At 44.8% G+C, this 17,535-nt stretch overlaps 1 protein-coding gene across 4 annotated transcripts in view; it reads right to left on the bottom strand.

Annotated features, from left to right (window-relative positions):
• Positions 1 to 17,535, bottom strand: part of TF (transferrin) — a 642,048-nt gene that overhangs the window by 511,966 nt on the left and 112,547 nt on the right. For all 4 annotated transcript variants that reach the window (XM_030215724.1, XM_030215726.1, XM_030215725.1 and 1 more), the window contains exons 2-3: positions 7,994 to 8,163; positions 4,640 to 4,748 (exon numbers count right to left, since the gene is read on the bottom strand). In XM_030215724.1, the coding sequence (XP_030071584.1) occupies positions 4,640 to 4,748; positions 7,994 to 8,163 (279 nt within the window). The remainder of the gene's footprint in view (positions 1 to 4,639; positions 4,749 to 7,993; positions 8,164 to 17,535) is intronic.

The following is a 17,535-nucleotide window of genomic DNA, read 5'->3' as shown; positions in this document are numbered from 1 at the left end:
TGGGACTTAGAGTCCCCTAGGTCCTTAACAATCTTCTCCAAATCCTTCCCAAATAAAAGAAGGCCCCGAAAGGGTAACCTCACCAGCCTTTGTTTAGAGGCCATGTCAGCCGCCCAATGCCGGAGACAAAGAAGGCGGATGGCAGCAACCGCCACAGACATCTGCTTAGCCGAAGCTCTGACCAGATCATAAAGGGTATCAGCCAAAAAAGACAGGGCAGACTCCATACGCGGGCCGACCTCAGCAAGGGAACCCGCTCCATCAGCAGGTTGCTCAACCGCCTGCTGCAACCAGGAAAGGCAGGCCCAGGCTGCATAGGAACTGCAAATAGCCGCCCGTAAGGAAAGGCCCGAGATATCAAAGGACCGCTTCAGCGCGGATTCCAGCTGCCGGTCCTGCATATCTTTCAAAGCGACCCCTTCCTCCACCGGGAGAGTTGTCTTTTTAGTCACAGCCATGACTAAAGCATCCACTTTAGGCATCCCAAAGAGGGTCAACTGACTTTCCCTCAGGGGGTAAAGGTGACACATAGCCCTGGCCACCTTCAAGGGACCCTCAGGGTCAGACCATTGAGCTGAAATAAGCTCTTGGATGGAAGCATGCAAGGGAAAAGCCCGAGAAGGCTTCTTAGTGCTAGCCATCCTAGGATTAATAGAAGAGGCAGCACCCTCGTCAGGATCTTCAATACAAAGGGCCTGTAAGGCATCAGAAATGAGAGCTGGCAGCTCGTCGAAAATCCGAACCGCTTTAGGGTCATCCAACTCCTGTGGCAAGCAGCCATCCTCATCTGGATCATCAGTCCGTAAAGGGCCTGCCAGACCCCTCAGACTCCCCGAAACTAGACCACGGGGGAGAACAGAGTGAAGAGTCCCCCTCAGACGGGGTATTCTCTTGTCTATGCTTAGCGTCAGCCAAAAGCTTGGTGGAAGAAATAAACTCTCCAGCAGACGCTGGGCTATAAAGAACCGGAGGCAACCCAGACTGACAGGAATGGTCAGGAGCCTCAGGCAGTGCTCTTTTTAACATAAAAGCCTTATGCATCAGCAGCACAAATACAGGGGAGAAAAACTCACCCTGTACATCCGCCCCCACATTGGGGGAAGCGGAGGCAAAAGCTCCTCTAGAAACCTCGAAACGAGGCGTCCCTCCACACTCAGACCCCTCCGCAACCGTGAGTGTCGGGTCACGTGGTGCCTCCAAGATGGCGGCCTGTGCCAACTCCGGTGTGCGGGAAGAATCACCGCCCGCCATGCTCGTGCCAGCATTAGCATCTAGGCAGCATGTGCTGCAAAGCCCCGCTGCTGATCTGCGTTTCCCACAGTGGGAGCAGCGCTTAACCCCTTCAGCAGCCATCAAATACAGAAAACAAAATGGCGCCTTCATGCCAAAACTTACCCCGCACAGAGCGCTGTCAGCGGGAACCTCCCCGGAGGAGCTGGGCACCACTCTCACCTCAGGAGACCGAGTCAAACGAGCTGCGGTCAAGCTGCACCGAACCAGGAGCTCAAGAAAAAGCCTCTCTCTGGTTATTTTTTTTTTTTACTGTGAGGAAAGTTAGAGGCAGGCAGCCACAGAGGAACTCTGGGAGGAGGGGGAATGCGGTAAGGCAGGGACAGGGAAAACCAAGTATGCCTTTAAAGTGGGCACCACCAGCCACAACACCCCCTGCTCTACTGGCAAAGCACAGGAGCCACCCCAGGCAGAAATCCAGGAGTTGAGAAGCGACGTCCACACCTGCTGGGAGATAGAGTTACACTGAAGGCAGAGGGGGTTGGGTGTCCTAGAATACCATGTGCTCTCAGTGTTCTCTATCTTCACCTGCTGGTAGGCGGATACAACCCATCAGTTAATGGATTCATCTGCTGTTGATGACAAGGAATAAGGGTTTCCTAACCACAAGAACATATCAAGTGAAATCAAAAACAAACATATTGTCACCGTGGAAACCAGGCTGCGGAGTACAGCAAGGATCACCACTATCACCGATCCTTTTCAACCTCATGATGAGTCCACTAGCCAAGACCTTATCCACCCAAGGCCTTAACCCATTTATCTACGCTGATGACATCACATTATACATCCCCTTCAAACATGATCTGGCAGAAATCACCAACGAAATCAAGCTAAACTTAAACATCATGAACTCATGGGCAAATGCATTTCAACTAAAACTCAACACTGAAAAAACACAGTGTCTCATCATCTTATCCCAATACAATACATACAAACCCCAAAACATTAACACCCCAGGATACACCCTCCCTATCTCAGACAGTCTGAAAATTCTCGGAGTAACAATCGACCGTAACCTATCACCAGAGACCCAAGCAAATTCCACCTTAAAGAAAATATTTTTCTCAATGTGGAAACTCAAACGCGTGAAACCAATCTTCCCGAGGGAAATATTTCATAAGATGATACAGTCAGTGGTACTGTAATGGAATCTATGCAGGATGCAAGGATCAAATCATAAAGAAACTCCAGACCACCCAAAACAGAGCAGCCAGGCTTGTAGTTGGAAAAACACGTTTTGACAGCGCCAAACCACTCCGAGAAAAACTGCATTGGCTACCAATCAAAGAACGTATCACTTTCAAAATCTGCACAGCTGTCCATAAAATTATCTACGGTGAGGTACCGGGATACATGGCAGACCTTATCGACCTGCCAACCAGAAACACCACAAAGTCTGCACGATCATACCGAAACCTGCACTACTCAAGCAGCAAAGGACTCCTATGCATCCAGCTTTTCCTACCTAAGCGCACAACTATGGAACGCATTACCAAAAGCAGTAAAAACTACGCCCGACCACCTAAATGTTCGGAAAGCACTAAAGACAGACCTGTTCAGAAAAGCATACCCCACCGACCCAACATAAAAATACCTGGACACTTGCGACACAATGTAACCAAAGACTGTAACAGACATTACCGGACTCTTCTTCCCCCTTTCCCTCCCTAAGTTCCCCCCAATTGTACCTACCATACATGTACCTCATCTACCACAATATCACTTTGTATTCATTCATACTATGTATTTGTTCAGACCGGAATTGGCTAACACCGTTAACGGTTATATGTAAGCCACATTGAGCCTGCAAAAAGGTGGGAAAATGTGGGATACAAATGTAACAAATAATAATAATAAAAGCATATTCCGTAACAATGCACATAACTTAATTAGTTAACAAGCTAATCAGTGCTGATAATTAGATGTTAACAATCAATTATCAGCACTAATTGGAATTAGAATGTATGCATACTACCCACTAAGCATATTCTGCAAAGTGGTGCGCATAAATTCTAATGCGCACTGCCAAAAAGGGGTGTGGCTATGGACATAGAATGGGTGGGTTGTGGGTGTTCCAGAAAACTACACCAGGGTTATAGAATATACCTGCTCTGCGATAAACTGAGCGCTGGTATTTACACCAAGTTTTACTTGGCATAAATGGCCATGCCTAGAGTTAGGCACTGTCATGGCCACTTGGTGTATTCTATATACCATGCAGAAATTTAGGTTTATTCTATAAAGTACGCCTAAATTAAGGAATACTTTATAGAATGCGCTTAGGCAAATTTCATTTTGGCACCAAATATTTAGGCATGATATATAGAATCTAGTCCAATATGCCTATGGAAAACAATCTTTATTGAATAACTTCCAAAATATCTTCCACTGAGAAAATAGGAAAAAAAACAGCTGGTCTCATGTTTGGGTAACCTATGGCCTATAAGTTAAATCTGTTTAGTTCATATTGAAAGAACAACACAAACAGAAGCAAAATCCTCTGCAAAAAAAAGTATGGGCAGCCAGAAAAGAGCAGAGGAAGTCCAGAGAAGGGAAACTTTGAAGTTCATCCACAAATGAAGTTTATTGGTTAATAACCCGACTTGGCCAAGTTTTGGCACTTACACAGTCAGTCGGTGAGCTTTGTTCTTGGTGCTGGCAGTATACACAAATGTGTGTTCTTTTGTGCCAATGGTGATTTTGAGTATTTGGCAATGCATTGACCCATCAGGCATAAGTGCCAAAACTTGGCCAAGTTGGGTCATTAACTAATAAACTTCATTTGTGGATCAACTTGAAAGTTTCCCTTCTCTGGACTTCTGCTCTTTTCTGGCTGCTCATATTGAAAGAAATCGTGTACAGAAGCAAACCTTTAAAAGTCATACATATAAAAAATCTTATAGGGCTTAAAGGGGCCCTAACACCATTCAAAGGGAAGAAAGAAGGGATCTACCAGAGCCCCAAGCACTAGTTCTGGGGAGAGGAATTTCACAGCTCCATGCATTATTTATTATTTATTTTATTTCTAAAATATTAATACCATCTGCCTGACAGCAATCATTCAAGATGGAGTGCAAAAACACAAAAACATGCAGGGAAGATGGGAAGCCTTGTATGCTATCACAGGAGATTTGTTGATTTTGGTGGAAGAGACTGATCAATTTTAGCAATCTCTCAGGTGTGAAAATGCCTGATAATCAAAGGACAGATGAAATGTTGACATTTTGAAAGTATTAAATCTTTTGATTGTGTCAAACAGCACATATGATTAATTTGTCAACACACCAGACCCACTACACCATGTTCAGCCAATTGTTTACAAAAGTACCCAGAAGAAGAAATGTACCTTCTCCCTTGCCATAGTCCTCAGTCATAATGGGTTTCAGATCAAAGGGGGAGAGGCCTGCTTTGTAAATATCACCACCATCCATGGTCATGAAATCTGCGTAGTCACTCTAAAAAAAGACAAAATATCAAAAGATAAATATTATTGCACATCTCCATATTTTCAACATGTAGAGCCTCTGTACTGGTAACAAGATGAGGCATAAAACTGGGGGTTTTTTCACACAGATCTCAAATACTCAGCTTCCATTTTCAGATGTGCTTCTCATGACTCACATCACTTTTGCTATTTGTACTTTTGAATCACCTTTATACAACGGGTTGTACAATTGCAATAAACGCATTTTTTTTACTAGGGAAAGAGAATTTTTTGGGTTCAATTAAGAGCATTCTTCCTTATAGACACCAAGGGGCAATTCTATAAAGGGTGCTAAATCCAGCCGCTAAGCTAGTATTCTACAACAGCAAATTTGTGCACCTAATGCATTATAGATCACTAGCATAAGTCAGCAATTAAGCATCTAAAGTTAAACACCACAACTGATGCGTCACCTAGATAGGATTCTAGATAGTGCTGGGGAGGAGTCCGCTGTCTTGGTACATGTGGGTACCAACGACATAGGAAAATGTGGGAGAGAGGTTCTGGAAGCCAAATTTAGGCTCTTAGGTAGAAAGATCAAATCCAGATCCTCTAGGTTAGCATTTTCTGAAATGCTACCTGTTCCACGTGCAGGGCCCAAGAGACAGGCAGAGCTCCGGAGTCTCAATGCGTGGATGAGACGATGGTGCAGGGAGGAGGGTTTTACATTGGTTAAGAACTGGGCAACATTCTGGGGAAGGGGGAGCCTATTCCGAAAGGATGGGCTCCACCTTAACCAGGGTGGGACCAGGCTGCTGGCGTCGGCATTTAAAAAGGAGATAGAGCAGCTTTTAAACTAGAAATGGGGGGAAGGCTGACAGTCGCTCAAAAGCGCATGGTTCAGGAAAAGGTATCTTGCAAAGATACCTCACAAACAGGGAAGATAGGGTTTCTGGATAGTGAGGTTGCACAACAGACCGTAGTAGGCCAGGTGCCCTTAAATACAACTAAAGATCAGACAAAAGAATCGGTTGGGCTGCTGGATGACCGAGGGGTAAAAGGGGCGATCAAGGAAGACAAAGACGTAGCGGAGAGACTGAATGAATTCTTTGCTTCGGTCTTCACCGAGGAAGATTTGGGTGGGATACCGGTGTCGGAAATGGTATTTCAAGCGGATGAGTCGGAGAAACTTACTGACTTCACGGTAAACCTGGAGGACGTAATGGGGCAGTTCGGCAAACTGAAGAGTAGCAAATCTCCTGGACCGGATGGTATTCATCCTAGAGTACTGATAGAACTGAAAAACGAGCTTGCGGAGCTACTGCTAGTGTTATGCAACTTATCCTTAAAATCGAGCGTGGTACCAGAAGATTGGAGGGTGGCCAATGTAACGCTCATTTTTTTAAAAGGCTCCAGGTGAGATCCGGGAAATTATAGACCGGTGAGTCTGACGTCGGTGCCGGGGAAAATGGTAGAGGCTATTATTAAAAACAAAATTACAGAGCACATCCAAGGACATGGATTACTGAGACCGAGTCAGCAAGGCTTTTGTGTGGGGAAATCTTGCCTGACCAATTTACTTCAATTCTTTGAAGGAGTAAACAAACATGTGGACAAAGGGGAGCCGGTTGATATTGTGTATCTGGATTTGCAAAAGGCGTTTGACAAGGTACCTCATGAAAGGCTACAGAGGAAATTGGAGGGTCATGGGATAGGAGGAAAAGTCCTATTGTGGATTAAAAACTGGTTGAAGGATAGGAAACAGAGAGTGGGGTTAAATGGGCAGTATTCACAATGGAGAAGGGTAGTTAGTGGGGTTCCTCAGGGGTCTGTGCTAGGACCGCTGCTTTTTAATATATTTATAAATGATTTAGAGATGGGAGTAACTAGTGAGGTAATTAAATTTGCTGATGACACAAAGTTATTCAAAGTCGTTAACTCGTGACAGGATGATGAAAAATTACAAGAGGACCTTACGAGACTGGGAGACTGGGCGGCTAAATGGCAGATGACGTTTAATGTGATGTTATAATGCCGTTGTATCGCTCCATGGTGCGACCGCACCTTGAGTATTGTGTTCAATTCTGGTCGCCGCATCTCAAGAAAGATATAGTAGAATTGGAAAAGGTGCAGCGAAGGGCGACTAAAATGATAGCGGGGATGGGACGACTTCCCTATGAAGAAAGACTAAGGAGGCTAGGGCTATTCAGCTTGGAGAAGAGACGGCTGAGGGGAGACATGATAGAGGTATATAAAATAATGAGTGGAGTGGAACAGGTGGATGTGAAGCGTCTGTTCACGCTTTCCAAAAATACTAGGACTAGGGGGCATGCGATTAAACTACAGTGTAGTAAATTTAAAACAAATCGGGAAAATTTTTCTTCACCCAACATGTAATTAAACTCTGGAATTCATTGCCGGAAAATGTGGTGAAGGCGGTTAGCTTAGCAGAGTTTTAAAATGGGTTGGACGGTTTCCTAAAGGACAAGTCCATAAACCGCTACTAAACGGACTTGGAAAAATCCAAAATCCCAGGAATAACATGTATAGAATGTTTGTACGTTTGGGAAGCTTGCCAGGTGCCCTTGGCCTGGATTGGCCGCTGTCGTGGACAAGATGCTGGGCTCGATGGACCCTTGGTCTTTTCCCAGTATGGCATTACTTATGTACTTATGTACTTATGATGCCTGCTGTTTGGCAGGTGTAAATTTGAGTGCCTAAATGCAAAAGTTAGGTGCCTGACAATATTCAATAAAATGTGTGCTAAAATAATCAGAATGCCCAAGACCCTTCCATGTGAACTCCCTCTTTGCAGTTGTGGACTAGAACACGTAACCACCCAGTTATACAGTAGCTCCTAAGTGCACTTAAGTGCCTGCTGTTTTCCCTCAGTTTTAGAAATTAATTACCATTAACTTCTATTCAATGCGCATAGAATAAAGACTTTTGTTTAATGACCTAGAAGAAACATGATACTTGCGGTCAACATCTTACCTTCCAATATTTGTTCAGAGAAAAATGTGCCCTCTAACTTAATGGTAGGATGATAATCAGTATTGGCTTAAAGGGAATAGTATCCCTTAATATCATGATGACAGTTGGATCAGTACTGGTTCAAAGGAAGATTGTCCCCTAACATTCAGCTGGAGCACTGACTCTGCTGGCTTAATAAGGAGAGTGGTGGTACATTAATGGTTAAGAAAGGAGAGTGCTGCCAATGTGTTAAGACAATGGGCCAGTGCTGATTCAGAGGGGGAAGTGCTTCAAAAATCTTACTGCAATAGCCTGAATGCAGTCATCAGTGTTCGTTTTCCTCACACAGGAGAGGGAGTACTGTGAATTTTTTGTAGCATCCTTGAATTCACCACATTTCTGAAATTCTGCATCCGATTTCACACATAGTCTGATGTTTTTGTCAGCTGACTGGGAGACTGTGGGAGAAAATGCTGCAAAAGAACAGAGAAAGAACGATATAGAATAATGACAGGTTAGCTGAAGAAAGTTCTGGCTATGAGCAGCAGCATGAAATGGAATGGGAGACATCTACACATCAAGTTATGAAACCTGGAATATCACCCTTTCTTTCCAATCTTCTAATCTCCTGGTTACCTCACGTATTCTTCATTCCTTTACTCAACATCTTCTCTGTACTGTCTTTTCGTCACTTGTAGTCACTCCTCTTTCAGTGTCATCGTCCCGTCCCTTTGGAATTCCCTTCCAATACATAGAGTTGAGCCTTCTTACCAGAAATTCAAAAGCGCTCTTAAAACATACCTTTTTAGACAACATTTTCACAAGCCTAATCTTGTCTTCTACCTATAGAACGGTACTGTGTTGATGTTCCGCTGCAACAAATCATCCTATATGTTTTTACCATACCGTATTTACTTTTTTATTTTTAACACATCTTTATTAAGCCATTCAAACAAGATATTTCACAGGAACAAGCAATTTTCATGGCCATACATTTTACAACTTAACCAGTTTACCCCACAACCCCTCTCTCCTTCTTCCCCCTTCCTTCCGAATCCCTTCCCATCCCCTCCCTTTCCATCCATTGCTCCTTGTGTCTCTGGAGGAGATAGATATATATTATCTACAGCTGGTTCAAAATTCTGCTTCTTGCTTGAGGCTGTAATGCGTCCCAAAAACGTTCCAGGTCTGTCGAAAGGGCCTTCCCCTCTCAGATGAAAGGGAAGCGCCCCCAACCCCACAACGCTCAATCTGTAGCAATCCTATCATTTGTGTGCGCCACATTCCAACTGTAGGGGATGAAGGCTCCCGCCAGCACACCAATATCGTTTTCTTACCCAACCAAATAGCTTTTTGCAAAAATTGTTTAAACCCTGGTGGTGCAGGTTTAGAATATTGGAACACATCAAACAAAAGTAACGGATGCATTTCAATCCTGCGACCCCAATAAGAATATATTGTTGACACTATCTGGCTCCAAAATCTATGTACCTGTGGGCATGTCCAAAACATATGACTCAGTGTAGTAGGACTATGGAGACACTTTGGACATTCCCCTGTGGGATTTAGCTTAGCTCTATGCGCTCTATAAGGAGAGATGTACAAGCGAAGTGCAAAACGATATTGTAGCTCTCACAAGCAGTTAAAGAATGTACTACGCGATATGCTCAGGACATAATGTTTGAATTGCTCTTCAGACAATGTTACTCCTAACTCTAATGTCCATGCATGTGCTAACTTTCGAAAGTCCAAGTCCTCAGTAGAGGCTTGTAGGTATCTATGATGGTATCGCAAGGGGACGTCATTCTTGGACCCCAAGGTGAGAGCTGAGTTCAACGTATCTTGCACATCCTCGGTCAAATTCGTCCAACCTAGATTGGTAACAGTGCTGAAGTTGTATGTAGGCAAAATGCGAATTGAAGTCCAATTTATATTCGTTTTGTAAATCCACCAAGGTTTTTAATTTCCCTTCTTCATTTAGCAGCTGGTACAAATACAATATTCCCCGCTTCCTCCAGTGGGCAAAAACCAAAGAAGTTGTGCCCACCGGAAAGTACGGGTTTCGACATATCGCCAGATATGGAGTTGCTGCAGCAGAAAAATCACGTCTCCTACACAGCCACCTCCAGGCAGTCCTAGCTGTAAGGAAAATTGGGTTATGATGTATCACTACATCTGAACTGCCTGGAATGGTGTGCAGAAGCCAACTCCTATGTACCCCTGGTGAAAGAGCGCCTTCAACTAAAGTAGCTGAGAATGCACTCGATCCTGTCAGCCAGTCCCATATGTGCCTCATGAAACATGCTATAGATAGCGGATCTTGAGAAGTCCCAGTCCTCCACCCGCCCTGGGTTTCTGTAGTACCGTAATCGGTAGTCTAGGGTGCTTCCCTCCCCATAAAAACGTCTGAGTGGCCCTGTTCAATTGATGCTCCTCCCGTCATTTTAAAAATAATGGTAACATCTGAAATACATAAAGCCACCGAGGAGCCAGCATCATATTAAACAGTGAAACCCGTCCCAACAGGTACAGGGGCTGTGCCGCCCAGAGGCATAACCATTGCTTTGTAGAATTCAATAAAGGCCTTACATTTTTGTCATATAGCTTCTGTAGGTCTATTGGAATAGTAACTCCCAAATATTTAATCTGTATGGGAAATTACCCTTTCCAATCCCAAATTAGCTCTGGAGAAGATGGAAGCACTTAAGATTTTTGTAGATTTAGTCTAAAACCAGATAGCGTTCCATACTCCTCAATAGCCTATAGCAAATGTGTGAGCAAATTTTGTGGGTCCTCCAACGTCAACAACAGGTCATCTGCAAATGCCAACACTTTTATCGTATGTTCTCGGATATGAACCCCGGTTATCTCCTCCACTTTTCTGATTGTACATAGAAGGGGTTCTAATGCTAGCAAGAATAACGGGGGGGGGGGGGGGGCAGCAGCCATCCCTGCCGCGTTCCCTTTCCAATTGAAAAATCAGGGGTCTTTACTCCATTTACCAGTAACTTTGCCCTAGGGTCTGTGTATAATGTTAGGATTGCCTGTAGGTACCAGCCCACCCGAGTGTGGCAAATAAAAAAGGCCATAGCACTCAGTCAAAGGCCCGCTCTGCATCTAGACTCACTACCAGCTGTGGAGTACCGGTCATTTGACCCTGTATCATTGCTGTTAATAGTTTCTGGACATTTATCACTGACTGGCGACCTCTCACAAAACCAACCTGATCCTCTCCAATCAATGTTGGGAGAAAGGGCACCAGTTGATCTGCCAGTATCCTTGACAATATCTTTAAGTCCACATTTATTAGCAAAATTGTTTAATATGCATGTGCCTGTGTGGGGTCTCTTCCTGGCTTCGGTATTAGTGTGATAAGGGTAGTGTTGGCATAAAGGGGCAATTCCCTTCCTTCTATCACGGTATCATAATAATCTAGAAGGGGACATATTAGTTGATTCTGCAAAAGTTTATAAAACTCTCCCGTGAACTCATCGGCCCCTGGGGCCGAAAAAAGTTTTAATCACCTTTTGTACTTCTTTTGCCAACAGCGGCTGGTTGAGAGTCTCTACTGTTTCTAGGGACAGACTAGGCAGCCCTAGAAAATGAGAGCATTTTCCATCTCACAGATAGGCTGCAGAGAATACCTTCTCCTGCTTTAGACTTAGCCTGGCCTCAGAATGACATCCTATAGTATATCTCCTATCAAACTGAGCTCTCTTTTTCATCAAGCACTGCCATTTCCTCCCCTCACCCTCCCCACTGACAGTTTGAACTTCGTGGGTGTGGCTTGGATCTCTTTCAGGGAGAGAAAACTAACAACTTATAGCAGCAGCTTCAGAGAGCATTTTCCATCTCACAGATAGGCTGCAGAGAATACCTTCTCCTGCTTTAGACTTAGCCTGGCCTCAGAATGACAACCTATAGTATATCTCCTATCAAACTGAGCTCTCTTTTTCATCAAGCACTGCCATTTCCTCCCCTCACCCTCCCCACTGACAGTTTGAACTTCGTGGGTGTGGCTTGGATCTCTTTCAGGGAGAGAAAACTAACAACTTATAGCAGCAGCTTCAGAGACCATTTTCCATCTCACAGATAGGCTGCAGAGAATACCTTCTCCTGCTTTAGACTTAGCCTGGCCTCAGAATGACATCCTATAGTATATCTCCTATCAAACTGAGCTCTCTTTTTCATCAAGCACTGCCATTTCCTCCCCTCACCCTCCCCACTGACAGTTTGAACTTCGTGGGTGTGGCTTGGATCTCTTTCAGGGAGAGAAAACTAACAACTTATAGCAGCAGCTTCAGAGAGCATTTTCCATCTCACAGATAGGCTGCAGAGAATACCTTCTCCTGCTTTAGACTTAGCCTGGCCTCAGAATGACATCCTATAGTATATCTCCTATCAAACTGAGCTCTCTTTTTCATCAAGCACTGCCATTTCCTCCCCTCACCCTCCCCACTGACAGTTTGAACTTCGTGGGTGTGGCTTGGATCTCTTTCAGGGAGAGAAAACTAACAACTTATAGCAGCAGCTTCAGAGAGCATTTTCCATCTCACAGATAGGCTGCAGAGAATACCTTCTCCTGCTTTAGACTTAGCCTGGCCTCAGAATGACATCCTATAGTATATCTCCTATCAAACTGAGCTCTCTTTTTCATCAAGCACTGCCATTTCCTCCCCTCACCCTCCCCACTGACAGTTTGAACTTCGTGGGTGTGGCTTGGATCTCTTTCAGGGAGAGAAAACTAACAACTTATAGCAGCAGCTTCAGAGAGCATTTTCCATCTCACAGATAGGCTGCAGAGAATACCTTCTCCTGCTTCCACCCACCCTACCCCTCTACCCACCCACCCCTAGAGTGACATGTCTTATATAACCTCCCTATCAACCCACTCATTACTTTACCTCACCCATTTCTATTCTTCTATCACCTTCTCCCACTACTCCAACCAGAGTTACACCTAATCACACTGACCACCCTTCAACATCTTCTGTCCTTCTGTGACTGTTCTCTTGTGCTTGACTGCTTAAATATTTTAAATTTAAATGCTTTACTTTTTGTCTATTAGATTGTAAGCTCTTTGAGCAGGGACTGTCTTTCTTCTGTGTTTGTACAGCGCTGCGTACACTTTGTAGCGCTCTAGAAATGTTAAATAGTAGTAGTAGTAGCCCTGAGGCCTTCAAGTATGCTTGTATCTTTGCCTCCTCCCTATTATCCTCTTTGGTAGAATCATAAAGACCTGTAAAGTGACGGAGAAAAATCTCAGAAATTTCCTCTAAATTAGTGGCAATCAATCCTTTTTCATTACATAAAGCCGGTATGAAATGTGCTTTACGGCTTTGCTTTACTAAGTGTGCTAACAGACCTCCAGCTTTCTCTCCATTTTTATAAAACTGGTATTTGCGATATATATGTGTCCTCTCAGTCCTCTCATGTATCAGACTATTCCAGGTCACCCTAGTGGCAGTGTTTCGAACAATGTGTGGGAAGGGCGTCGCATATAGGTGCATTTAAGAGCTCGCAATTTTCATTCAAGGACTACAATTCCCTGCTGGATACGCTTATTGCGCGCACTCACATAGGCAATTATATTTCCGCGGAGCACCACCTTGGCAGCAGACCAGAACAACATTGGGTCATCCACATGGCCCTGGTTTGCCTCCATGTAATCTTGCCATTTATTTTGTAAGTATTTAGTAAAATCTGCAGAATGGAATAAATACGCTGGGAAGCGCCATCCCCTGGTCTGCTGATAAGCAATTGTTGGCTCAAGGTCAACCCAGATCAGTGCATGGCCCGATATTTCCTCTGGACCTATCACTGCTGTGTGTACTTGCAAGAACAATTGTTGTGATAGCAAGATATAATCTAAGCGTGCAAGTGTCTGGTGAGCTCGTGATGTATGGGTGTAATCTTTTTCATCAGGATGTAACAATCACCAGGGGTCCACCAGATCTAACATGGTACAAAGACCACCTTATAATCAAAAAGAAAAAACGCCTAGATTTCAACCTAAATCGGGAGATAGACGTTTATCTCACAAAAATGAATAAATCGGTATAATCGAAAGCCGATTTTGGACGTTTTCAACTGCACTCCGTCGCGGATGCGGACAAAGTTGATGGGGGCATGTCAGAGGTGTGGCGAAGGTGGAACTGGGGCGTGGTTATCGGCCGAGGAGAGATGTACGCGTTAGGGCGATAATCGAAAAAATAAAGGCGTTTTTAGCGAACATTTATGACACTTTTGTTGGACCCATTTTTCACACGAACAGGTCCCAAAAAAGTGCTCTAAATGACCAGATGACCATCGGAGGGAATCGGGGATGACCTCCCCTGACTCCTCCAGTGGTCACTAACCCCCTCCCACCACAAAAAAAATGATGTTTCACAACTTTTTATTTTCACCCTCAAATGTCATATGAGTATGCAGGTCCCTGGAGCAGTTGTTAGGGGGTGCAGTGGACTTCAGGCAGGTGGACCCAGGCCCATCCCCCCCTACCTGTTACAATTGTGCTGCTTAATGCTTATTAGTCGTCCAACCCCCCCCAAACCCACTGTACCCACATGTAGGTGCCCCCCTTCACCCCTTAGGGCTATAATAATGGTGTAGACTTGTGGGCAGTAGGTTTTGAGGGGGATTTGGGGGGCTCAACACACAAGGGAAGGGTGCTATGCACCTGGGAGCTCTTTTACCTTTTTTTTTTTTTTTTTGTAAAAGTGCCCCCTAGGGTGCCCGGTTGGTGTCCTGGCATGTGACGGGGACCAGTGCACTACGAATCCTGGCCCCTCCCATGAACAAATGCCTTGGATTTATTCGTTTTTGAGCTGGGCACTTTCATTTTCCATTATCGCTGAAAAACAAAAACGCCCAGCTCACAAATTGTCGAATAAAACATGGACGTCTATTTTTTGCGAAAATACGGTTCGGTCCGCCCCTTCACGGACCCGTTCTTGGAGATAAACGCCCATGGAGATAGACGTTTTCGTTCGATTATGCCCCTCAGAGTCTCCAAAACCGATGGGAATGAGACTATCTGCCTTCCCTGCGCACCTGAGTGGTCTATATTTGCGTCAAATACTAAATTCATATCTCCTGCTATGATCAAAAGGAGGTGCCCATATCGCTGACACTCGGCCAATAAATGTGGATAAAATGTTTTATCAAAAACCACTGGTGCGTAAACTGCCACCAATAGCATGTTTTCCCCCTGTAAGTTGATTTGTAGGCCTACATATCGACCTACTGAATCTTTGAATAAGAGTTTTGATTGATATGCCAATGATTTATGGAACAGTATGGCCACTCCTTCTCTATGGCTTGCTGCTGGGTAACTAAACACCTCCCCGCCAACAGCCTAGTCTCCTGTAGGCAGACTATATTTGCTCTATGTCGTTTTGAAGCAGCTAAATTTTTTGTTCTTTTCATGGGAGATGTTATGCCCCCCTCATTCCATGAGACAACACGTATCGTCTGACTTGATGACTTAGCCAGGATCCCAGTGCCAACTCAGAACAGGATCATGCACTCCTGCCCCGGGGCGCCCAGCCTCCCCCCAGGGTTATCAGCACATTAGCACACCACAGCCAAAGCATGCTCCAACTGTGACAAAGCAAGCCCCAGAGATTCCCCAGTGAAGCAGTTGAGCCCAGAACTATGGGTCCCAGAAGTCCTTGCAAGAATAAGAGAAGAGAGTAGTCCTAAAAAAATGGAATGGATTCCCAGACCCAGCAGGGGGAGCAATGGCTCGAGGCAGGGTGAGCCTGTTACTCCCTTCCCCACTAGAGGAAGAGGGAAGGATGAAGCTCTGTTTCCCTGGCTTTGCCATCAGTATATAATTCCCCCCAGCTGTGAGAAGGGGAAAGCAGATTTCCTGGAGGCTCTCAGTCACCAGGAGAGAGGGGAGACGAATGGAGAGAGAGATTCCATGGAGTATGTGGAGGAAGGAAGTAGCCTGCCACTAGAGCTGCCTAAGGGAGAGGAGCCAGCTAACATGAAGTGGGAGAATTCAAAGGTTGCCCTGCCCAGCACTTGAAGGCAGTGGAGGAGGCCACATCGGGCATGGTGCTGAGAGGTGGGAGAAACTGCCAACCCTGCTCCTTACAGGGTTCCCTCTGTGCTGTGAAAAGGTAGGTGATTTGTGGTATTGGTTTGATGAGCAAAGACTGTCCATGAAGATTAGTTCTGAACTGTTGTGCTATATTGGAAGTGTGCTGAACTCTTACTAAACCCTTCTGAAGGAGGGGGAAGGGAAAGCTAATGCCCTAACGGAAGACCTGAGCGTTTGCTGAGGGATTTTGGGGCCTGGACTGTACCTTTTTTTCTTTTGAAGATTATCTTTTTTTTTTTTTTAAGTCTTTATTAAGCATTGAGATAACAATACAACAGTAAGCAACGCATACTATAAAAGACATAATGACCAGCAAGGGAAACACATCCAGAATACACATGAATGAAACTCTATCCCCCGTTGATAACATACAAACAAAGTCAATGCACCCCTTGGCACAGACTGGACCTCAAAAAAAATTTTCCCCCCCTTTCATTATATAAACCAAACCCCCCACATACCCATCTCCCAAAACCAACCAAAAAATAGGACCACCCATCAAAGCCTACCCGCAACCCTCCCATAGCTCATTGCCAAATCCCCCAACTGCTCCCTCCCACCCAAATTACCTCAGACCCCCACCCAACCTGTCCTCCCTCGAAATGCAATTAAACCCCCTTATTAGTGCCACTCACACAGAACATACTTTAAAAAAAGAGCCCATACCAACTCCCATCAAGACAGTGCTTTCTTATTCACCGTAGTCAGACGCTCCATCTCACAAATGTACCACACTTTAGACAACCAACACACCACCGAGAGAACTCAAGATGTTTTCCAATGCTTTGCCAGATTTATACGAGCCGCATGCAGAGCACACCACACCAACAGAGAATGATGCAATGTGAGCCCTTCTGGCCTTTTGAAGATTATCTTATGAGGACTGTACCTTTTTTTTTGTTACATTTGTACCCCACACTTTCCCACTCATTGCAGGCTCAATGCGGCTTACATGGGGCAATGGAGGGTTAAGTGACTTGCCCAGAGTCACAAGGAGCTGCCTGTGCTTGAAGTGGGAATTGAACTCAGTTTCTCAGTTCCCCAGGACCAAAGTCCACCACCCTAACCACTAGGCCACTCCTCCACTTCACTTTCTTTTGAAGACTATATTAAGAGGGCTGTACCTTTTGTTTTGAATAATATATTATGATTTTTGGTATGAAATTGCCTTGATAATAAAATACTTTGGCCCTGAGTCCCAGTGTCAGCAACATTCTGTCCTGGAACCCTGGGAGCCCCGCAGGCTTGCTGGCTCCACCCAAGAGGAGGAAACGGACCCCCCCCCCCCCCCCTTTACACAACCAATATGTATATCTTAATATATCCTTCCCCTTATCTATCTCTTTTCCCATCCCCGCTTCCTTCTCGCCTCTGTCCCCTCCCTCCTCCCCCCTTCCCAAATGCTTCCTATCTAGGCCATCCATCCTGCAATCAGATGGATAGAGAGTCCACACTTATATGCTTGAGGCCCCGCGGCCCCCTCTCCCACAAATGCTCATGCACAAGAACAACCTCTGAGGTTTACAGAAAACTAAATTAACATTGTTTTTGTCAAAATAACATTACCACTGCCGTCCATGTTAATTTTGCCATTCCTTTAGGAGTCCATGTTTTGATCTTTGCTTATTTCTGCTACACACACTTTTGCATCTTCCAGCTTGTCAAATGATTTCCACCGTCCATTTACCTGCACTTTCAAGATTGCAGGATAGAGTAACATAAATTTAGCCTTATG

Source organism: Microcaecilia unicolor, chromosome 10 (genome assembly GCF_901765095.1).
Source record: "Microcaecilia unicolor chromosome 10, aMicUni1.1, whole genome shotgun sequence".
Lineage (NCBI taxonomy): Eukaryota > Metazoa > Chordata > Amphibia > Gymnophiona > Siphonopidae > Microcaecilia > Microcaecilia unicolor.
Note: the sequence above shows the minus strand (reverse complement) of the source record. Positions and strands in the feature narration are given on the sequence as shown.